General features: G+C 39.3%; 1 protein-coding gene and 1 pseudogene across 1 annotated transcript; both read right to left on the bottom strand.

Moving 5' to 3' along the window:
• Positions 1 to 3,440: 3,440 nt before the first annotated feature.
• LOC143658378 (melanoma antigen preferentially expressed in tumors-like) lies at positions 3,441 to 7,962 on the bottom strand. Its single transcript, XM_077130476.1, has 3 exons — positions 7,670 to 7,962; positions 4,938 to 5,558; positions 3,441 to 3,957 (listed from the first exon to the last, which is right to left on the bottom strand). The coding sequence occupies exons 1-3, from the start codon at positions 7,960 to 7,962 to the stop codon at positions 3,441 to 3,443; spliced, it is 1,431 nt and encodes a 476-aa protein (XP_076986591.1).
• Positions 7,963 to 20,044: 12,082 nt separating this feature from the next.
• Positions 20,045 to 22,447, bottom strand: LOC143660038 (transcription termination factor 1 pseudogene; annotated as a pseudogene).
• Between the last annotated feature and the right edge of the window lie 1,677 nt (positions 22,448 to 24,124).

Genomic DNA, 24,124 nt, shown 5'->3' on the forward strand with positions numbered 1-24,124 from the left:
TTTTTCTAAATCGATGCATATGTACTAAGAAATGATGATCATACATCTATGTGATGATATTAAGAATTACTGATTGCATATGTCGAATGGAATGATTTCTAAATGTTGTGTTAGTTAATTTTTTTAATTAATAAAAAAATGTAAAAAAAAAAAAGCAGATAATTGGTATCTTGCCCATATACAAACTAGATTTTGTTCATCTATCTGCAGAGTTGGCAGGCATGCAAATGTAATGGTAAATTCCATTCAGTCTATAAACTTCTTACAAAGAAAACTAAGATTTTATCTGCTAAATATTCTGTATTCCTAGCACAGCACTGCTTAAGAGGGACATGATTTTCTTACCTGTAATGCTGAGGTTTTCTTTCTGAAAGTTTTGGTCACTTTTCATTTTCCTGAAAATGTGCAGAAGTGCCTAATAAGATTTTGCCTTCTCATACATGTGCCTACAAGATGGCTATAATTGCTGATGGTCATAGATAGATCTATTTAACATAGATGTTAAAATGTTGTCCTGCCATATTTTCAAAGATTGGGGTAAGTATGTCCTTCTCTAATTTGCAAATACATCAAGGATGAAAATGAAGAACTGCTTGATGATCTTTGTAGAAGCCATGTGGAATCTAAAAAGGATAGAACTGACTGTATATGAGTTGTTACATGATATGAACAGGTTGTGACAAAAACACACAGGGCCAAAAAAATGACATTTTTCAGAAATAAGACTCATTCAGAACTCAAAGAAGAAATGTCATCAGAGAAAAGTAGCCAAGATCAATTCCACAAACAAGTTCAAATTACTTTTGTGCTTTAAGACCATTTTCCTCAAGAAAGAGAAGTTTGACTTATAATGATATCCAAACATTGAAGTGTTTAAGAATTATGAACATTTTAGATTTGGATGGCCTATATGAAGAATTGATAGATGCAAAGGATTTGATTAACAGCTATGCTACCAAAACAAGCTTGTAGATACAGTGCTGGAAATAAATCTTTACAAGTCATAAAGCCTGCTGTTGGTAGTAAGCAAAACCTTAAGTTCCATGCCCTAACACTTTTGCTGAGAGGCTATGTAGCCTGATGTGACACACTGGGCTGACATGAGGCACTTGTGTAATGTGGGCTTGCTAAACACAGACCTGCAAGTCAAAGGAAATTTTACATTTGTATTCAGTTTTACTACTACGTCCAAGAAAAAGATGTTTTCAATGCTGCAGGTAGTTCACAGAAGTATTACTGGCAAAGGAAATAGAGTAAAAATAGCCTACTGCATCATTGAACAGAAATATGCTGTATTAGCTAGGGTTCTCTAGAGCAAAGGAATCAGCAGGAGATATCCGTAGATATAAAATTTATAAAAGCATCTCACATAACCATAGGAATGTAAAGTTCAAGGTCTGTAGGGCAGACCACGAGCTGGTAACTCTGATGAAGGTCAACGAACTCTCAGGAGAGGCTGGCTGAACAACCACAGGAATGAGAGTCCAAAACCCCTAGGGCAAGCTGTGAAGCTGAGGAAGGGTCTGGAAGAACTCCACAGGCTTATCAGCTGAATCCTCCTTAAAAGCCTTCCAGTGATTAGATTAAGCATGACTCCCCCTTAGCTGATTACAAACATAATCAGCTGTGGATACAGTCCATGTAATCATGATTTAAGTATATGAAATGTCCTCATAGCAACAGACAGGCCAGCATTTGTCCAACCAGACGACCAGGCACCACCACCTGGCCAAGGTGACACATGAACCTGTCCATGACACATACTGTTATTATTTTTTATTAAATATAGGCAATATCTATCTAATAAGTCTGATTGTACCTGCATTCCCCTTTTCAAAATCTTAAATTCATTTCTTAATACACATTAATATAGTCCACAGAATTTTAAATATTCAATAGTTAAAATGAAGTGATATCTCAAAGTACAAGAAGAACATTATAAAATATATTTATATAAAAAGTATATGTATTTTAAATATTATATTTCTCATACACAATATTTAATTACTCCTATTTATTTTTACTAATTATCACTGTTAACTAGTCCTATTGTTTCATTTAAATATAACATCTATGTAAAAGGGAATGTACAGAATTGTAATTTCGAATAAACACTTATTTTTCATACTTTGTTATAACAAATATGTGTAAATTTATATTATGCTATGGCTTTTTTTCTTCTAGTATGTCTGTGTCCTGGGTTGGCTCTCAAAAGAGTTGGTCAACCTAGAGGTACTACTTCTTTGCTTAGCCAATATTATTACCTACTATCCCCATCCTTGGGGAAAAATGAAAGTCCAACATTTCTTGTTGGAAGGAAAGTATGGATAATACTGAGCTTTAAATGGGGACAGTAGATCCCTCCAAAATTGGAGCTCCAGGACTAAAATGGAAATATCAATCCTGCCTTATCATCTATGCCCTCTTCAAGTGGCTGTTTTCTAGGCAGCCAAGTGCTTCATGGGCTTAGGTTGTCAATCTACTAAACTGTGAGAAATCTCCTGGGCAAATGCCCTGAGCATTTAGTGCCCATGGAGTGGACATTGGTGGATTTATTGTTTTAAGAGGTGGCCCAATGGTCCTACTGGACACCATTTCATACCAGGCTCCCTCATTCACCACTCTACAGACACAGGGGCCTTTTTTCTTTTCCCTGAACACACAGCTGCTTCCTGTCTCTAGACCTTCTATTCCTTCTCTCTGGTTGTATCCCAGGTGGCTCCTTCTTATCATTCAGATTTTGGCTCACAGGAACTCATCCAGGAGGCCTCTCCGAACATCTTCTCTAAAGACCCTGAAGCCTACCCACCCCACTCTCACATTTTAGGGTTTTCAGAGGCACCTTGTTTCTTGGCTTATTGAATTACTCAAAGGCCCATGGAAAGAGACCATGTGTGTCTTATCACCAAACCTCCAGCAGTGGGAAGAGACCCTTGCACACATCAGGGGGTCAATAAGGTATGGGTGCTTGATGTTCCATACTGCACACATTGTCTTTCTTGGTTTTCACACCCAACCAGATACCCCACTTTACATAAGGATAAATTCATGATTCAAGAGGCTACAGAGCTTGTCTGATTTCATGCTGTCAGGAAAAGTAGTAGGTTTCTGGAGGCAGAGATGGGAGAGGGACCAACTAGATGGAGAGTTCCCTGAACAAAGAGATCTGGTCATTTTGACTGCAGTTGCTAGAATAGTGCTTGGCATGTCACCCTGGAGATTATACCTGATGACTGAAGAAGTAAGAGGTTGTGAAGATTTGAATTGGAGAAGCAGGGTGATATGAAATAGACACTACTAGGTTGCATAAGTAGATTATCCTTTATTTTGGGTGGTTTTCTTCCAGCAGTAGGAACTGTCTCCATATTCACTACATTTGTCTCCTCATTCACTACCCTACTCAGGCAGCCTCGGCATTATAAAATTATAGCATCATAGGATCACCGAAGGGTAAAGGTCCACTTCACATGCTCCTGCCGTAAGGCCTGCAGCTTCTTCCGAAACATGGCTTCTACCTTAATGAACTGAGGTTTGATATAACACAACTGACTGCCTGGCAGGTAACTGTAGCACTCCAGAGGAACTGGACAGACCACATGCTTGAGCTCTGGCAGCCCTGCCATGAACTGCATCAAGTTTATGAGGCCAGAACTTGAGATGAGGTTATTGGAGAGGCTGAGGCTTTGGAGGTGGAAGCAGCAGCTCAAAGTTGGCAGGAAGGCCATGAGGTAGACATCTGTTACCTTGCAGTGGCTCAGGACAAGCTGTTCCAGGGTGCCCGAGACCTCCCTGAGAAGAGCCTCCAGCACTCCTGGAAGTACGTAGGAAAGGTTGTTTTGACTCAAATCTAATTTTTTCAGGTACGCAGCTTGAGGGCTCTTGGACAGACAATGAATGTCTGTGTCGAGAAGAGCACAGAAGGGCAGCTCCAGGGTCTCCAGGGAACTAGGCAGGTAACTAAGGAAAGATGGTGGTATACATTTATCCTCTGGGAGTAGAGCTGAGTCATCAGACCTTCTGTCCTACACTGTCCATGGCATGTAAAACCTGCTCTGAATTAGGGTGACTATCTTAGACCAGCTCTACCCCTGGCATGTGACAATGGTCAGTGACTCAACTTGAGGTCTCAGTGTTCCAATCTACAGGATGGACATGATGTTACAACTCAACTAAGTCTGCTGGAGATATAAAGAGGTACTTGTTTTAGAGGGCTCAGCACATGACAAAGACACAATAAATAGTAAAAAGGTATCTGTGACTGAGTGGTGGTTTGGGGGCTGTCGCTATCTCTAGGTTCCCTTCACCCATTCACCAGGTAACTAGACTCTATTCCAGGCTAATCAAACCAAGACTTTCTGGAAGATATTATAAAGGCAAAAGGAAAGGGGTATGGAGTGTCCATCGGGGATCAAACATGACCACCATATACACATTTTACCATTACTGCTTCATCTTCCCCATGGGTACCTGGAGCTTGTCTCCTTCAGTCCACCTTTTGCCTTGCTCAGTACTGGGCACACAGTGGGTACCCAAGAACTTTCTACTCTATGAATTTATGAATGAAGATTATTTTCCCAGAGAGACAATATAGTACAGTGATTAAAGTAGACTGCCTGGGTTCAAATCGTGGCTCTGCCTTTTATTTTGGGTGTGTTCTTTAACTTCTCTGGGTCTTGGGTTCCCCATCTGTAAAATAGGTATAATGAAATAGGATTGCTGTGAACACAAGGCCTAGTGGAGTTTAGTGTTCCTTGTATGAGCCCTTTCTCCCCCAGATATAATTTTCCCTCCCTGGAAGTTACCACCCATCAGGTAACCTAGTACTCTCACAACTGGCTAGGATGTATGTCCACAGCATCCATCTAAGTCCCTTGCCTTGTCCTGACTTGGAGGTGGCCTCTATCAAGGGATAGGGAGTGATCTCCCTTCAAGCTCACCTGAGAAGCTGGTGCAGGTGGCCTGAAATGTGGTCAGAGGATAGATGGAGCATCTGAAGGTGTTCCAGCTTGGTCAGGTGGGAGAGGAAAGAGATGAGAGCATGGGAGGATGACCCATTTCCACTAGGCCAGGGTCCCAAAACAGAAGAAAGCTTGAGATGGCACAGGTTTTTCATTTGCTCCACTTGTCTGGCAAATACGTTCCTGCCTGAGAGCAACCCCCAGCGATCACACACCTCCAGCTCTTGAATAAATTCCAGTGGCAGCAGGTTCAGGATCTCCACAGTCCGGTTAACTGACATGTTCTCAATGTACAGCTTCCTACAAAATAGATGCAGGGGCCGGCAGCTCTTCTGCACCTTCCTCAGGACACAGTAAGATAATTCCTGCATGCGGACACTGCCCAGGGAGAGGTTTATATATATGTCCACAGATTCCCAGGCTTGCCAAGTCCCTTTCTTCAAGCACCTCCTTTGCCTGGGTTTGGTTCCATGCACAGTGACCTCTGGTTCCACCCAGGTGGCAAATGGTAAGACAAACTCAGTTGCATCCTCAGAGCACTCATGGAACTGTATCAGCTCAGAGTCTTGTCTGAAATCTACTACCTTCAACTTTGACTTCCTGTAGTAAGAGAAGGAAATTCAATCATCCAAGGTCTGCACTAGACCCTCCATCTCCATTATAAGCCCTGCCTTTTCCCAACTGCTCTCCCTCCTTAATTTGCTTGCCTCATCCTTTCCTCCCTCTGGAATTTCCCCACATGCTATATCCCATGAGTGGTTGAAACACTCTTTTCAAACACTATAGTTATGTTATTGTCCCTGACATCTCTCTTAGGTGACTTCACAAAGTTTCCCTGCAGTTTATGCCATTGGTGCCCGACCCAGCTTCCCTCCAACAGCCAACACACCCAATAGTATGTGTATTCATGGCTCACAGTTGCCACTTTCTCCAGAGAATTATTCTCAGCCAAAGGGGAGCTACCTGCCCGGAGAGGTTATGCTCCCTTCATCCCAAGGATTGGAAGCATAGCTTGCTCAGTGACTAACTGATATGATGGGTAGGGTACAAAACGCCAACACCTTTCCTTGTATGGGAACCAACTCTGGCACATTTTGTACTCCAGAGCTCCCTGTGGGATCAAGCTGGAATTGATCTCCAGGTGAGACTTCATGTTTCTTGTATCTCCTATCCTACACCCCTCATTTCTCTTCCTTAGAAAGTGCACCCCCATCTGTTATGTGTGAGTCCAAGATGGCCTAGGTGGTGGCCCTGTGTGGTCACAGCAGCTGAGGTCCACTAGAAACACCTGCCAGTGCCAAAATAAAATTCTAACACATCCAATTTTTTAAAAAATAATCCAAGTGAATGCAACAAAATAAGGTATCATTGGCTGAGAATTCAAGTGGAGTCTAGAGGCTTTCTGGAGGCTACTCTTAGGCAAGCTTCAGCATGATATTGCTAATTGCCAGTTTGCCAAACCTCAACCAGAACCATTTCTGTCAACACTAAAGAACACCTAGGACTCTGAGATTCTACAAAGGTTTCATGCATTAGGCTTAGTTTCCAGAAACCTGGTTCCTTGGCCACATAAATACTGAAACCCAGAGGGGCCATTCTTCCAAGAACATCAACTAGTTGTACCCCGCTATCCCATATTATCAATACCCCTTTCCAGCATGAAAAAGTTAGAATGGGCATAGTCCAAATACCCCTAAAGATTGGGAGAAGGATCAAAGGAGAAGAAGGAGTTATAACAGAGAAGATAGGAGTTAACAAATGATTATGACTGCGGAATTATTATATTAATATTTCTTTTAGTCTCCAGTGTCTTGGAGCAGCTAGAAGGAAAAACCTAAAACTGTGGAATCGTAGTAACCCACACTTAACTCTGAAATCTGTTCTAGGACTATTTATTTGCTACAATGTACTTTGAAATTTATTGCTTTTTGTGTTTATATGTTTTATTTCACAATTTAAAAATGCATACAAAATAGCCAAATGGGAGTGCAAAGGCAGTAGAATTCTTGCCTGCCATGCAGGAGACCCTGCTTGGATTCCAGGCCTGTGCACTTCCTAAAAAAATTCAACAAATGGTACTGCAATAACGGGACACTCACATGCAAAATGAGTGAAATGTGACTCCCACAATACAACACACACACATGCAAAAGAAACAGCCCAAATGAGCAATTTTTAGTCATTTAGAGTTAACCTGCTTTTGCATACCCCACGAAGCAGGCCCAAAATCTGCTCCCCAAGTCAGCGGCTTTGGTATCTCGGAGCTCTCAGGCCCAGAGACTCCCCATAGTGTGAGATCTGCATACCGCTTAGAAAGGGAAGCCCTCCCCTCCCATTTCCCCTCTCCCCAGTAGTTTGGGAATTTCCCCTTCGCCCTGCTTTCCCTCAGCTGTGGCCTCAGAAAACTTTTCTGCTGCCAGGGGCTACCTCTCCCACAGCCTAAGAGCGCTCCTAACAATGGAGTCCTACTGCCATCTAACGGTCAATTCTTATTTTTGGTTAACTCCAAAATCCTTGAATCTAATGAACCGCACTAGCGGTTTCAGCTTCTAGGAAACCTCATTCGCTGCATTCCATTTGCTCTGTCAGCAACCGCTGAATCATCATTTCGTCCCCGTGCACATACCCCTTATCTGACCACATGCTTTCTCATCCTCTCTGTGACCCTTCCACGTCCACCACAAGGGTCCTGGGTCCCAGTCGTTTCTTACCTCGTCCGGACACTACGTGCAGGCCGCGCATCCAGGCCGTGCAGCACGGCCCAGAGACTTCCCAGCCAAGGTCCCGGGCCTGCCAGGAGAGGAGCCAAGCGGAGTTGGCGGAAGGGCCAGGCCTGCACGATACCTCTGAGGACCCTTCTGTACTCCCCTCTGAAGGCTACAGTGAGAAGGTGGGGGAAGACGTTGTCGGGGAGCTCAGCCAGGGCCCGAACCGCAGTGGCCTCATCTCTCAGCAGGCTCTGGATGGCCAGGTCCACGAGTGTGGGTGGGGCCGGGCTGCCCATCTCCCTGACCTTTTTGCAGGATAAGATGTAAACAGTGAGGACCTGTTCCAGGGTTGTTCTGGCCCTCCGAGGCAACAGCTGGAGCTCTCTTCTGGTCCTCGACTCTGAAGAGGACACCAGTGGCCTTTAGTAACCCTGGTCCCTGTATGGGTCAGCTCCTGGAACTGGCGCTCCGGTTGTTCTCAGGCTGACCAACGTGACCCAGATGGTGTTCTTGTGCTGCCAGGAGAGGAACCAGGTAGAGGTGGGGGAAGGGCCCCCCTCATCATGGCAGCCAGGAACTGGGGCACCACTTTTACTCCTAAAAGTATTTAATAAAACACCTACTTAAAGGGATAAAGGCAATGGTGCACTGAACCCGGCTTGTGCCTGAGCTGATTGCTAAATATTCAAGAATTTTGCAGCCAGTTGGCATCTTGAAATTGGCCAAGGTGCCAATAGCAAAAGCTACAATGAGTACTCCCTCCCCACCCCCACCAAACGATTTATCATAAAAGATGCCTTTTAAAAACATTTGGAAGTTAGAGATAAGAAGAGGTCACCCATAATTTCACCTTCAGGCACATGGTATTTACTGATGAATTTTTTTATTAAATTGTGAAATATTACCTACATAAAGTGTTTAAAACATTCAAGCACTTTTGTTTTGTTGTTGGGTTTTTTTTACTCAAGCATATTAATAACTAATTTATACGGCAAATATCCATGTAGTTACCACCCCTTCATTTTTAATTCACTTGCAAAGTTATAACTATGCACAACTGACATTTTGTAGGTGGATTTATCAATCTATTTAGCCTTTATTATAGCTGCAACTATAGCTGCAGGAGACAATCCCGATGTGACTTAGTGATTTCCTTATTGGTATTGCTTAGCTTGTTTTTAAATAATTATTATTAGAAATGCTGCCTACTCACTTTTTTCATGACTAAGCCTTCTATACTGACTTTTTTTTTTAATTCTCTTGGGGAAGGTTTTCAGAAATGGAGATAAGGTGGAATTATTACAACTCTTTGGTTGCTTATTGTCGTGTAACAATTTTGCCATAACAAAGAAAAATAAGCAAAAATGGAACTGCTCACCCCCCCCAAAAAAACGCCCAAAAATATGAATAGCAGACTTCAGGATAAGTAACATTAAGGAAAAGCTGTGCTGAAAGGCAAGTTCAAATTCTTATAGAAGAAAATACTCTATTTAATTGAAAATAAAATCAACAATAAAGAAAGCCGTTATAAATGCAGAAGACAGAGTATTTAAAAATTAGAACATTTTAAATTTCTTTTTCTGAATTGATACAAATGTTCTAAGAAATGATCATGATGATGAATATGCAACTATGTGATATATTGTGAATTACTGATTATATATGTAGAACGGAATAATCATATGTTAAGAATGTTTGTGTTTCTTGTAATTTTTTTTTAATTTAAAAATTAATAAAAAAATCAGAACAGTAGATCACTAAGTTAATCAAAGAATTGGTCTCTGAAAAACAAAATCTAAAATAAAATGAAATAAGAATAAAAGGATAAATCTCCTCTAGAGACTATCAAAACCATAAAAAAGAAAGAAAAGAAAAAAACAGCTGATTAGTATGAGAAATGAGAAGCCGAATGGTCATGGAGAATAATATCAAGCAGGTTGATAATGATCGAGGAAAGCCAGGTTTTCACACTGTAAGATGGTCATCTAGCAAAAGCATAAAATGTCCACTGAACAAATTAGGAAAAAAAATCCTTTTGGTATAACTAAACAAGAATTTCTAAACAAAGACTTTGAAAGAATAACAAAGGCAGCAATAATGAATATCTCTCCAATCAATAATTATATTGTCAACAATGAAGTGCTAAAGGCTTTTTACATAAAAATCTTGAACAGGCAATGTACAGGACCACCATTTTACTAACATTTTCTGGAACTCTGACTCATGCAAAAAGGAAATAAAAGATATTCTAGGGGTTTAAGTAACTTAAAAGAGAAAGTATTAGTAAATGTATAATGGCGGGCAGGGGAATGAATTTGTCCACAATGAAAACCATTTTCTGAAGCCTATTAAAATACCCGAAACATCACACAAATGTATGGGAGCTACATAAAATATATAAAAGGGTTAAAATAAAATACAAACTAACTATAAACGAAAGCTATGCCATGTTTTGAGGTAGGGAGAGTAAGTAATGAAAAGATAAATACTTTTCACTAGCAAATGTTTACTTAAATTGCTTGGTTTAGAACTTTTTTACTGGCCTAACTCGTTCTAACTTTATCTAGAATTAAAACTAAACATGAATAAACTGTAATGTTCTGGAAAAAAAAGAAGAGTAAGGAGATGGTAAGCTCACCAGACATTTAAAAGATTATCAAGCCATAGCAATTTAAACTGTAGGAAACTGAACTAAATATTTAGATACTTCTTTAAAGGAAAAAGGGCAGAAAACTCCCAGAACTCACTAGGAATCCATCTCTGGTTAGTTGAATCTTTGGGGGGAGTAATAGAAGGAAAAGTTTTAAAAATCAGGCTTTTGGAACATACCAGCAGCTTCAGCAATCTCAGAAGCAGGAATCCTAGGAGCTTCTCTGGAGATCTGCCAAAAATGTGATTCAAGTAGATGGCTTCCCAGGGTGTGCACCTGTAACCGAAAAACCCAGAATTTAAGGGATGATTCCGATTACTGAATCATTATATAGATATTCCTTTTTGCTTTCTGGTATATTGGAGCAGATGAAGGGAAGTACTTGAAATCTCCAAATTGCAATCCAGCTGCCCTGATCTCTGATAATGATTGCATAGCCTTTATCTTCTGCCCCTGTGATTGTAAAAACCTTGTGACTAATCTTCCTTTGTACACATATCCAGGGTTTTTTGGAGTGACCCAGCCTCCCTGGGCATTCACAGACTTCCCCAACCATTTCCATAATAAAGCCAGCCCAGTGTTGAAACTAAAGTCTACAAGAGACATAAAAGAAAAAATTAAAACCTAACTTTACTCTGAACTATCACTATAGAAAATGAAGAAAATATTAGCATGGTAGAAGAATAATACTTGCAAATCCAGTGGGGTTACTGGAAAAGCAAAAGCAATTCACTATTAGGAAATCTACTCCTGCAATTCACCCAAATTAACATGTAAAAGGAGAAAATTATCATCTCTGGTTAGAGTAAAAAGATTTTGGGGGGAAGAATCATCGTTGGGCAATCATAGAAATGTGGATATAAGTGAAGTCACTTTGGCTATTTATAAATAAATTAATAAATTATTGACTTATTCTTTAAAAATTGTTCTTAGTGGGCCACGGTGGCTCAGCAGCCAGAATTCTCGCCTGCCATGCCAGCGACCTGGGGTTCGCTTCCTGGTGACTGCCCATGCAAAAAAGAAAAAAAAAATTTCTTAGTAATTTATTCTTAATAAATCATAAATCTAATAATGGGAGTCTTGTTAAATAATGAGTATGGCATATGATGTAGATTTTTAAGCGATTTCCATGGAGAACTTTTAATGAAATGGCATGATTTTTTTTAAGATGCTAATTTTTAAAAGCATACAAATGAAAAGCATAAAAAACTGCCCAAGTGAGCATATGGCAAGTGGAAATTTCCCTAAATGTCAGCTGCTTTAAAATGTATTACTACATACAAATGGGTGAACGTCAAAAAACATGGTACTAAGCCAAAGAAGTCAAACCCATAGATTCATCCTGTATAAGTGTATTTATCTCACATTGTAGAACAAGCTAAACTAATCTATGATATCAGAAAGCAGATTAGTGCCTGCCTGGGGGAAGGAGGAGGGGATTGCCTGAAAATTGGCAGGAAGAAACCTGTAATATCATATATCTTGATTGTGATGGTGTGTGTACATTTGTCAAAACAAATTAAACTCTACACTTAAAATGTATATTTTACTGTATGTAAATTATATCTCAATAAAATTGATTTTTTTAAGGATTATGACTGCTTTTGCTACAATTTATAAACCGACAGATGGAGATCTCTAGGCTTCGACTACACCAGGTCAGTTTGAGCAGGTCACTTCTTCCCTCTGGGCTTCAGATCCCTTCTCAGGGGGTGGTAAAGCTTACCCCACCCTGCTTCCTTCTGGGCTCTATTTGAAGGACAAACAAACAGAAAAAGTTATACAAGAAGAGAGGCATCATTATTCCAATGGCATTTCTGGGCTGGATGAGCTGGTGTGTTAAAATCTGACTAGTGGCTCCATTCTGAAGGTGGGTAGAGGGGAGGTAAAAAGAAGGAACAGTTTGGGGAGGCAGAGTGAGACAGAGACTTGTAACTGACAAAGTGAGATTTAAGGGATGATTTTGATTACTGAATCATTATATAGATATTCCTTTTTGCTTTCTGGTATATTGGAGTGGACAGAGGGAAATACTGTTGCCTGACAAAGGCCATGGATTCTTCTGACCACCGCATTCAGTAACCAATTCCTGAGACACTGGGGTTTCAAAGAGAGAAAGAGTTGATTACTAGGTGCGCAATAAGAGAGCAGATGGCTTTAGTGGCTCAAAATCTGTCTCCCCGAGTTTAGGGAGTTCAAGGATTTTAAGAATTTTATCTAGGGAAGATGAGTTCATTTTGAATAGCAAGTTCAAAGCAGAAAAGGAGACAGTGTTCTTATCATTTCAATAGGAGAACATAAACTGAAAGAAGAGGCAGAGCTATCACTTCAGCAATAAAGGTGTAAGACACAAGGAAGGGAGATAAATTATCTTTCAATAGCAGAATCTAGCTGATATGATTTACAAGTGTTGGGGGTTGAGACTAGTTAATGGCTGACTTCATTAGCATTAGGGCTTTTGCCCTGTGAGAAAATGACCAGATAAAGGACTAACAACTCTTACAGTCACAAAGGGACAAGATAAGGGCTTTTATACTCTTTTCAGCTATCAGGGCAGCTGAATTTTAGGGATTTCAGATATTTCTCTGTCTACTCTTATATCCCAGAAAGCAAAAACAAATGTGATTCAGTAATCAAAATCATCCTTAAATCCTAATTTACAATTTGGGGAAGGATCATCTTTGGGCACAGTACCTGAAATCTCTAAATTGTAATCCAGTGGCCCTGATCTCTGATAATTACTGTATAGCCTTTATTTTCTGCTGCTGTGATTATAAAAACATTGTGACTAACCTTCATTTGTACCCAGCTAATCAGTTTTTCAACTTTAGAGACTTGTAATCACTAAAGACAGCCCCTCATGTTATGTATTAATGAACAGTCTTGGGTCAGCCCAGAACTGTCTTGATAACCAAGTCCAAAGTTATCATGGAAACCAAGACTGAATCTGACCAAAGTGAGCCCACCTGACCTGGGCAGTAACTTACACTTTAACCTACAAGTCACCTATACCTCTTTACACTTTGATTAAGCATATAATCAATCTGGGGCCACTGTGCAAATTATCCGAAACCCTACCCATCTTTTTTTCTAGTAAAACTGATAGTTTTATTGTAATTCCAGGAAACAGATTTGGATGGACACAGACAAGAGGATTGGGTAGAAGCTGCCAATGGATTTCAGAAATGGAGTTGGCTCATGGCATTTAGGAAGACATTGTGGCTAAAGTGAAAAGCCCCAGGTTGTGTCCTGAAGGCTTGCTTCTCTTTCCTGTCCTGTTGCTATCTGACTTGCGTGACTCAGGGCAAATTCTTTAATTACTTGGGATTTAGTATCTCCACAGTTTCCATCTCATGTAAATGTTCTAAAATGACATTATGGTGATGGTTACATAAATCTGTAAATATAGGAAAAAACATTGGATTATACACTTTAAATCAGTAAAATTTTTGGTATGTAAATTATATCTCAACAAAGCCAATGAGACTCAAGAAAAAGATAAAAAAAGAGTGATGGAGCAGGTTTTGATGGTGGGTCAAACTCAGATTTCAGCCAGGTCTGAGCTAAAACCATTACCCTCAGGTCCAATCCCAAAGGAAAAAACTTTGCTGGAACAATGGTTGGCACCTCTGTGACCTCTGGTCACAGTGTAGTCCAGGTGAGAGAAGGGCTAAATCAAGTAACTACTAAAGCTAGAATGGATAGTGTGAAGATGTTGTCTCAGTTTGTAGATTGGTAGATTGTGTATGGATCAGCTTCCAGAAGAACCTTTACTAAAATGGACTGAGAGAATGACTATCTTTGGTTTTGAATGCTGCAGAGTGGATGGGCATATTTGGGTTAATGCAGAATCCATGCTCATCATTGAACAATCACAGGTGAATGAAAAGGATCGACACACGACAGGTTATTCCCTAGGGAACAGCTCTTGGTGGACTGGATAAAAGCCACTGTAAAGCTTAATTGAGCACCTTAAGTACATGGAACCTTGAGTAGGGCATGAGATTTTGTAGGTTTGTCCAGAGTGATGCCCGGATAAATCCAAGAAGGATTTGAACAGTGAATAAAAAAGTATTTGCAAAGTCCCCTTGGAGGAATGGTGAGAAAGGGGGAAAATTCAACTTCCCCAACTGGAGAATTCTTGATATTCTCACAAGCAGTGGGGACAACTAAAGCAATAGGCTGAGCCCCCAATCTTGGGCTTTGTTCATATGAAATTTATCCCCACAAAGGATAGGTTAAGCCTACTTAAAATTAGGCCTAAGAGTCACCCCTAAAAGAACCTCCTTTGTTTCTCAGGTGTGGCCTTTCTCTCTCAGCCAACATGACAAGCAAACTCGCTGCCCTCCCCTTCTCCGCGTGGTACATGACTCCCAGGGGTGTGGACCTTCCTGGCAACATGGGGCAGAAATCCTAGAATTGGCTGGGACTCAGCACCAGGGGTTTGAGAAAAACTTCTTGACTGAAAGGGGGAAGAGAGAAATGAGACAAAATAAAGTGTCAATGGCTGAAAGATTCCAAACAGAGTTGAGAGGTTATCCTGGAGGTTATTCTTATGCATAATATAGATATCACCTTTTAGTTAAGGTGTAATGGAGAAGCTGGAGGGAACTGCCTGAAAATGTAGAGCTGTGTTCCAGTAGCCACGTTTCTTAAAGATGATGGTATTATGATATAGCTTTTGCAATGTGACTGTGTGATTGTGAAAACCTTGTGTCTAATGCTTCTTTTATCTACCTTATGGACAGATGAGTAAAACATATGGATTAAAAATAAATAAATAGGGGGAACAAATGTTGAAATAAATTTAGTAAACTGAAATGCTAGTGATCAATGAAAGGGAGGGGCATGGTATGTATGAATTTTTTTCTCCTGGTTTTTTATTTCTTTTTCTGAATTGATGCAAATATTCTAAGAAATGATCATGATGATGAATATACAACTATGTGGTGAAAGAAAAAGAATGTTCATATTGTATGTTGATTGGTTTTATTAATAAATATTTTTAAAAATTAAAAAATAAATAAATAAAAGAAAAAAAAAGCCACTGTAAAGTTGGTTTACCCTGAAAAGGGAGATTGTCTGTTCCTCCTTTAATGCCAAGTGGAACACCCCAGATGAAGAAGCTTATCTGCTGCTTCTTATGCAAACCATGTTGCAATGATTTTATGATGATCAATGATTTGGATATTCAACCACTGAAATATGCCCCTTACCCAGGTCCTAGTAAATGCTGTGATTGAGGAGGCCCCTTTGGCATGATACCCCATACAACATTATTGCTGCAAAGTTGAGCAACAGTTTGAGAATCTTTTATGGGATTTGTTGTCTCAGCTTCCCCTACAGTTCTTACAGATGCTAAGAAAACTAGAGTAACTCACAAGAAAATGAGAAGGACAGAGGGAAAGTTAAAGGACTTGGGCCAGTGGGGTAGAAACCGTTAGTTGACTATTAATAAATGAAGTGAGTAAAGCATATATTGATGGGGTTTAAATGAATGTCTTAATTCAGCACTGTCTTATTTGGAGGATAAATGGGAACCCCTACTGGTACCCCCACATTAAAGACCCTTAAACTAATCCATCCCACTTTGGAGGAATTAAAAAAGCCTGAAAGCAAAAGATGACAATGACAAACCTGACCTAGAATTACCTGGGGCTGTGGTCCAGCATGTTAATTAAGATAAAGATTGACAGAAGGGCCACCAGGGTCTGGTCACCCAGCTTGCACTTGGAGACCCAAGGCCTTATGCCTGGGAGGGTAAAATGACCAGGGACTGGAGAGAAGTTTCTGGGATACCTTGCAAAGGAAACTCCAAGCACCGTGATTCCAAAACTTGCTGGCGAGGCCCTAAAAGGAACTACAGTTAGATTGAAAAGAAATAGAGATGAAATTATCAATTGGATTATCTAAATTGGAATGTTTGAACAGGCTGTCTATGAAGTGGTTGTGATTCTTTTATCTAAATGTTTTATGGAATTGGATTGTCTGTCTGACTGGGTAACCCTTTCCCTACCTAAAATTGTAAAACCAAAACCTTTGGTAAAGTCCTAATGGGGGCTTCAGTTAGATTGGGAAAGTATAAGAATGCAACTCTTGGTGAGAATAAGGTGAAAACTGGAATGTTTGAACAAACTTTATGTGACTTGGTAGTGTCTCCCTTACTTGAGTGTATTAAGGGGCATTATGTCTGACGCAGAAACATTTCTTTATTTCACAGAAAACATGTAAATCTGCCCTTCTGCCAATATTAATTGGATATGCTAAGTTGGAACCAATAGAATTACCCAAATCCAGAACAGTCATTAATTTTCTTTTTCTTTTTCTTTTTTTTTTTTACATGGGCAGGCACCGGGAATTGAACCCGGGTCCTCTGGCGTGGCAGGCAAGCATTCTTGCCTGCTGAGCCACCGTGGTCCACCTGAAGTCATTAATTTTGAACAATAAAATAAAAGCTGGAGTTCTGGTATGAACAAATTCTCTGCACTACAGTCTCTGTGAAACATAAACTGGGGCTTATGGTGGCAGTCTGTGAGCGCCACCCAATGATGACAGCTGGGTTTTAGGACTAGAAAACTTGGATCTTGGTCTTTTATTGAGGCTGCCCATTTGACAGAAGGACATAAAATAATCTTAAGACCTGAAATACCCATCATATCTTGGGTGACATCAGAGAAATGTTCTAATAAGAAAGGCAGGTCCCAGAGAATCCCACAGTAAGACAGAAATCATTTATTCAGAAACATGCTCCTGGGAGAGTACAAGGAGGTAGTTGTGAGCAGGGAGCTTCTTTTCTTCTAGAAATAGCTCTGGAACCACCTGAAAGACTGCCAATTCCTTACCATTTGGGCAGAATCCAGTAAATGATCCTTGACTACCAAAGAGTTGCTTGGTTTATGGATGATATTTCCAAGTTAAATGGAAACCATACTATTTGGAAGGCTACCACTCTGAAGAAGATAAAATCAAATTCAGCTCAGTGGGCTGAATTTCATATGTTTGTGTTTTTACCAACTCAAGGGCCATGTGGTCAGGCAGAACGGCAATGGAAAACTGGCCTGTTAAAGGAATGTGCCATGGAAATCACTATGGGAATTGGAAGGGTGCAATGAAGTAGGATACATCAACACCCACCAAAAGAAACTCCTTCCTGGACTAGCAGGTGATTGGAACCTGTAAGTGGATATTCTGGTGTGTTCACTTGAGGTCCATGACAAGAGTAGACACTGAGGAGCCTCTACAATGCAAATGGGGGGAGTCTAGACATTTCTTTCTGCACCCCCTCAAGCACTCAATGGCAATAAAAACTGTTACATCTGCCAATCAGAAATACAGAGACTGCAGGTGGCTAAGGGGTTGATTTCCTGAGGGGAAGGCCCTGCTATGAAAGTTTCCTGACAGGAATAGACATTTACTCTGGACGGGACTTTGCTGACCCAGTGGTAGATGTAGATGATCAAAATACTGTAAAACAACTAGAACACAAGATATGACACAAATTTAGGCCTCTGAATCACATCTCAACAGACCAAGAAATGTACTTCTATTCTCAGGCAGTTTTCGATGGAAAACTATAAGGGATCATCTAAAATAGGAGGAGATAAAGCCCTGAAGTGCAGGCTTACAAGTGTCTGCTCACACTAAACATGAAGGGGGCCAAGAAAGTGTCCTCACTGGATAAATTCTGATTTTGGGGGGGGATTTTGGAAAGAGGGGATAGGGGAAGGTGCTGGTAACACCATACATTTCTACCCCAATCTAACCTCAACTTTCTGTTTTTCCACTTGATGCAGTGGTCCTAGGACTAAGACTAAAACTGTAGGTGCTGGAAACAGGCATGAATCCTTTTTTTTTTTTTAATTTCCTTCTAAACATTTTAATACTTCTAAATACATATTCAATTTCCTTTATTTTTTGACTTGTACAAAATTAAGAAAATATACACATACTTCTGAAATATTTCAGTCACTAATACTGTTAACTTTTTATGTCACTCAAAACTACCACCCTTTTAAATTACTGCATGATATTTCACTCTAGAAATACATCATAATTTAACAACTTTCTTATTAAGGAGCACATTTTTCTGTTTTTTCTTTCATAAATGTGCCATTTTTACATATTAGTTCTATTCTTTTCTTAGGATAAATTTCTAGAAGTGGAACTGCTGGGTCACAGAACATGTATTTCCTCCTCAAGGTTTTGACATATCTTACCAGATTGTCTTTCAAAAGGAATATACCATTTATATTCCTATCAGTATGAAAACTAGTATTTTTGAGGGACTGAAAAGAGTGACTAAAAGGGAAATGCTTGCTGGGAAGAAAACATTCATTTATTAACTGAATATTTATGGGGTATCTATTATTTGCATAGCACAGTAATAGGTGCTGGAGATATAGTGGTGAACATGGACTCTTGAACTTGTTATACTGTATTCTTCCTCTCCAACTATGACAAGTTTAGGGAAATGTTTACTTGGTAGTTTAATTAACCAGCATTATATTCAACATCAAAGAGAGCACTAAAGAGACAGTGGAATCATATCTAGGCATGTATGGTAAAAATCACTGTACTGGATATTGTTAACCTACATTTTCCTTTCTATGCTCTCCTCTATACAGATGCAGCTAGAATCCTGAAAATTTCTCAGATTCCCTTGCTAGAGGGCTTCTACTTAAGGGGCAGCCCATGGGAGGTACTCGAGAGATACTGAGAGGCAGAAGCCATTGTGTTCCATGGAGACAGCAAGTCCGTGCGGCGGCTGTGTGGCAGCACAGGATTCTGCAAGAGCAGCAGCAACAGATAACCCAGAGAGGAGGCAGCACAGGGACACAACAGTGCAGGCTTTGCAGTGGCTGCAGCAACTTCCCTGAAGTCCCTCATCTCTGGACAATTCAACCCTCCTCTTTATGGTCCTATATCCCATTTGACAATTTTGAAACAATCCCTATAATAATCCTTCTCTGTTTGAAATATCTAGAGTGGTTTTTGTTTTCCTGACTGAACCCTGACTGACTCAGTAGCCCAACATTAAAATTAGGAATGAGCTACATATGAGACCAACACATCATCTTTCAATAAGTCTAACAGAGCCAGCTGTTCAAAGCAATGAAATAGGCTGCTGCTTTTTCTGTGGTCGAACACCAGAAGAATTCAGTGACTTGCTTTGAGAGGGCGTCTTGCATGAAAAATATGTATCTTTAAACACAAGAACCACACTCAGGAAAATATGATGTACTTACTATGCTATGTACATGGGAGCCAAGATCAGTCTGAGGGAACGGGAGTTCTACAACTTCCATCTAATGCTTGTAAACATCAAGAACACAATATAAACAATCTGAAAACCAGAAAGTAAACTGTGTGCACACAATTGGATCCACATAATGAAATGTTCATGTGATATGACTATTTTCTGATGCAATTAGAGGGACTTGGGATATTTTTGTTTTATAAAACTGTTAATTATTTCCAATATAATGGTACAGAAATATTAAATCATCTCATATGCTCCTCTTTCTTTTCACATTTAAACAAATTTTAATATGATTGCATTGATAAAATTTCAATGCTGTACAATATAAATGATCATTTTCAAACCTTTCCTCTGGCAATTGCACGTTCTTTAATAAACACCAATACTGAAAATAGCTTTGCTGACACATGTATATGAGTATAAATACAATCAAGCTAAGAAAAAAGAACAAGGAAACGGTAACCTCTGCTTAACTTTTTTCATCTATGTCTTCTTCCTCACTGCTGTCTTCACAATAAAAGATGTCACTAAACAGGGAAACTTGCTTTGGTGCAGGAAGAGTCTGGATTTCAGTGCCTTCTCTGTCCATCTTCTTTTCTAACTTTTCTTTAAGCAAAGGCAGACTGGTCTCATAAAGGTAATCTACAATCTCCAGAAAAGTCTTTTTCTGCCAAAAGGGGGCATAGGTAGCTTTCAGCTTATAAAATTTATTTTGAACGTAAAGTGGAGGAAACTATGACACTAGCAAGATCTTCCCAATCTATTTCATTAGCATCTTCCACATTTATTTCATACAATCTCTCAATAAGGTTGATTTTGGCCTGTAGGGCATTGACTCTGCGGTATATGTTCTGACCAGTCGTCATTTTCTTAGTTAGAATTCCAGTCCACTTATTTCTACACTGCATCCAATTTCTTGTTTCCACTTTAACTTCCACTTCTATCCAAGATATGCCCTTGTTTTCCAGAACAACTGATAAGCGGTTTTCAGGATTTTCTTGGAGCTTAAAATCCATATCCTTTAACTCTTGGGGAGAGATTTTCATTAGAATCACTTCTTCAACAGCTTTGATTAATTTCTGAGTTTCTGTTTTGCTCCAAGTACCATGGTTTCTTTGACTGCTGATCTGGGAGAATTTCAGGGCAACAGAGAGGCTACTTCGGGCCACCATCTCACCAATCTTTTTCCAGTCATTTCCATTGAGGGTATGGTATATCTTTAACTTCTCCATATCTCCTTTACTATATCTGCCTTTGTAATTATTAATATCAAACATCTTCTTTGCTCTATAGTATACTAGTTTCCAGGGTCGAGCAACGCCCTTACCAATGTGCAATCTAAATGAGTATTTTCTTTTTAAATCAGTGATTATCGATTTCTCCTCTGGATATCTGTCAGTGTACAGCAGCTTATCTGCATTCTCAATTCCTGTTAGGGATAGAAATTCTTCCACGTTTTTTCCCAACTGTTTATTTTCTTTTGCTGAAAACTTGCCAAACTTAATAGTGACACCTTGTGCTTTAAATTCTTTAAACTGTCCTAAGTCATTCCAATATATTCGCTTAATTGTAGTGGCAGCTCTTTCCTTTATATCAGGAATAAATTCTTGAAACTACTTTACAGCAGAATACCAGTCTACATCAGAATCATCTGAATCTCTTGAATCTTCAGATACGTACTTTGTTTCCGAATCTTTAGCCGATTCCAAATTGCTTTCTTCTTCATTTGTAAATTCTAACCTCTTGCCATTTTCTCATGGTTTTCTTCTGGATTGGATTGGGTTTTCTTCTTTTTTGGCCTGGGTTTCACACTGTCTTCAATCAAGCTACCATCTCCTCCCAGTGAATCAAAGAGTGTGTTCTCTGGGCTCTTATCAAACACTGAAAAATCATCAACAGAGGCTATGACACTTTCAAAAGAAGACCTTTGCTTCCTTTTTTCAGATTTTTTCTTTCTACTGTCAGATCCCTTGATCTCTTTAAGTGTATCTCTATCTTCTACAATACTAATCTCACTCATGACTTGTGTTCCTTCAGAGGTAGAGTACACATTGTCAAGACTTCAGGCATGGCTAATGCCTCATATTTCTGTTTATTTCAATTTTTCTTCTTTTTTTTCTTAGATGGTTTTTATCAGCAGATACTGTTAGGTCTGTAATTTCATCTTCTAGACTCATAAAGAACAGGAATTTTTGCCCATGTAATTCCGAGGGGGTCAAGGCAATGCTTTCATATGGATTTTCCTGCACATCACAGCATGCTTCTTTCCTCTGTCTTTGTTTTTCTTTTTTCCCCTAACTTTATTATGTGGTTCTTCTGATTCAATTTTACATGACTTAGTAACTGAATGCAATTCATCTGCTTCAAGTGTTTTTTGCTGACTTTTGTTCTTTGCTCATATAAACATAAATGACATTGATATCCTTTTTAAAATTTTTCTTTGGCATGTTCTCAACATTTTCTTTATCCACAGCAACACACATGACACCTGCTTCCTCATCTACTCCTAAAGTACTACTTCTTTTCTTTTTATTCTTTTTGAATGTAGAAGTGGCCTTTTCAGTCTCATAACAGATTTCTGATTTTTTCAAAGGAGAAGAAATGAGTTCCTGGAAGTTGTTTCTTTTTCTTTCTTCCTCTTATTTATTTGAAACTGTTCATCTGCCAGAGAGGAGTCTCTGAAGTTTTCACTGGAACACTTCTGATGTCTTTCCTCATGTACAGATACTTTTTTTTGTAAAAAACTGGAGTGTCAATTTCAAATCTGTTAGATTCACCTTCCATTTTATTCCTTTTAGTTCTTTTTGCTTGGATGTAACATCTAGGTTTGCTGGTTGGGGGTTCTTATTCAATTAAATCTGTGCAAGGTTCAATTGCTTCACCTGCAAATGTCCAAAGCCACCACCATCTTTCTTCCAATCCAGAAGTGCTGCTCTTGTCAGCAGGCAAGATTCTTAAGTAAGGGAGTATAACCAGACTTTTCAATCTTCGTGTTAGAATTCTTATGGGTCTGACAGTGGAGAATGTGTTTTCACTCCATCTGGCAAAGTTGGGGTTGACAATGAATGTTTCTGTATTGCCTAGTGCTTGAGCTAGCCAGAGGAACTCTACCCTATATGAATGGGAATGGACTGAGGGCAAGGCACTTGCTAGACTAGTATTGCTGCTTGCAATCTGGACCAGCAGAGTGGTAAGAATAGATGAAAAAATGGAGAGGAAAAATAATATCTGAGGTTAAGCAATGAGTAAATGTGTTATGCAATGAGGGAAATCCAGTATTATATTAACACTTTCAGAGAAGCTCAGAGCAAGTGGAAAATAATGTCTCTTAGTTCAATATCAGATGTCTGAAAGTGTTACTGAATAAAGGTGGTGGATCCTTGCCTGATGCACTCAATGACCAATTACTGGGACACCAAGGATTCAAAGAGAGAAAAAGTTTATTGCCAGGCACAATGCAGGAGAGCTGATGGCTTATCGGCCCAAAATCTGTCTCCCTGAACGGTAGTAATTCTGATAGTTTTATAGTATTAGAAAATGGGTAGGGTTTTTTGTTATGTTTTCTTTCCATTTTCAGTGTTTTAATTTTTTTCTTACTGTGAAAAATAGCATATATACAAAAAAGCAATAAATTTTAAAGCACACCATGACAATTAGTTGTACAGCAGATATCAGAGTTTGGTATAGGTTACAATTACACAATTTTAGGTTTTTACTTCTAGCTGCTCCAAAACACTGAAGACCAAAGAAATATCAATATATGATTCAGCAGTCATACTCATTTGTTAAAACCTATCTTCTCTGTTATAACTCCATTTTCCTATTTGATCCTTCTCCCAATCTTTAGTGATATTTGGGCTATGCACATTCTAACTTTCTCATGTTGGAAAAGGCTGTTGATAACATAGGATAGAGAGATGGAACCGGATGATGTTCTTGGAGAGGCTGGCACCTCTGGGTTTCAGAATTTATCTGACCTAGTAACCCATCTGGAGGTTGTAAGTTTCTGGAAAGTAATCCTACTGCATGGACATTTTGTAGAATCTCAGATAAAGCTCTAGGCATTCTTTAAGGTTGGCAGGAATGGTTTTGGTTAGGGTTTAGCAAACCTTGATAAGCAGCAATGTCTAGCTGAAGCTTGCATTAAGGGTAGCCTGCAGAGTAGCTTCTCAACTCTGTTTGAACTCTCTCAACCACTGTGCCAGTTTGAAGCTAATATGTACCCTAGAAAAACCATGTCCTTTAATCCTCATTCAATGTTGCTGGTGGGACTTTTTTTTTAAATTTATTTATTAATTAAAAAAATTAAGAAACCAAATAAAACATCAACATATATAATCAGTAATTCACAATATCATCACTTAGTTGTATATTCATCATTTCTTGGAACATTTGCATCAATTCAGAAAGAGAAATAAAAAGACAATAGAAAAAGAAATAAAATGAACACAGGAAAGGAAAAAAAAAGATTGTACCCCTTACCCCTCGCCTTCATTGATCACTAGCATTTCAAACTAAATTTATTTTAGCATTTGTTCCCCCTGTTATT

The sequence above is a fragment of the Tamandua tetradactyla genome, chromosome 16 (assembly GCF_023851605.1).
Source record: "Tamandua tetradactyla isolate mTamTet1 chromosome 16, mTamTet1.pri, whole genome shotgun sequence".
NCBI lineage: Eukaryota > Metazoa > Chordata > Mammalia > Pilosa > Myrmecophagidae > Tamandua > Tamandua tetradactyla.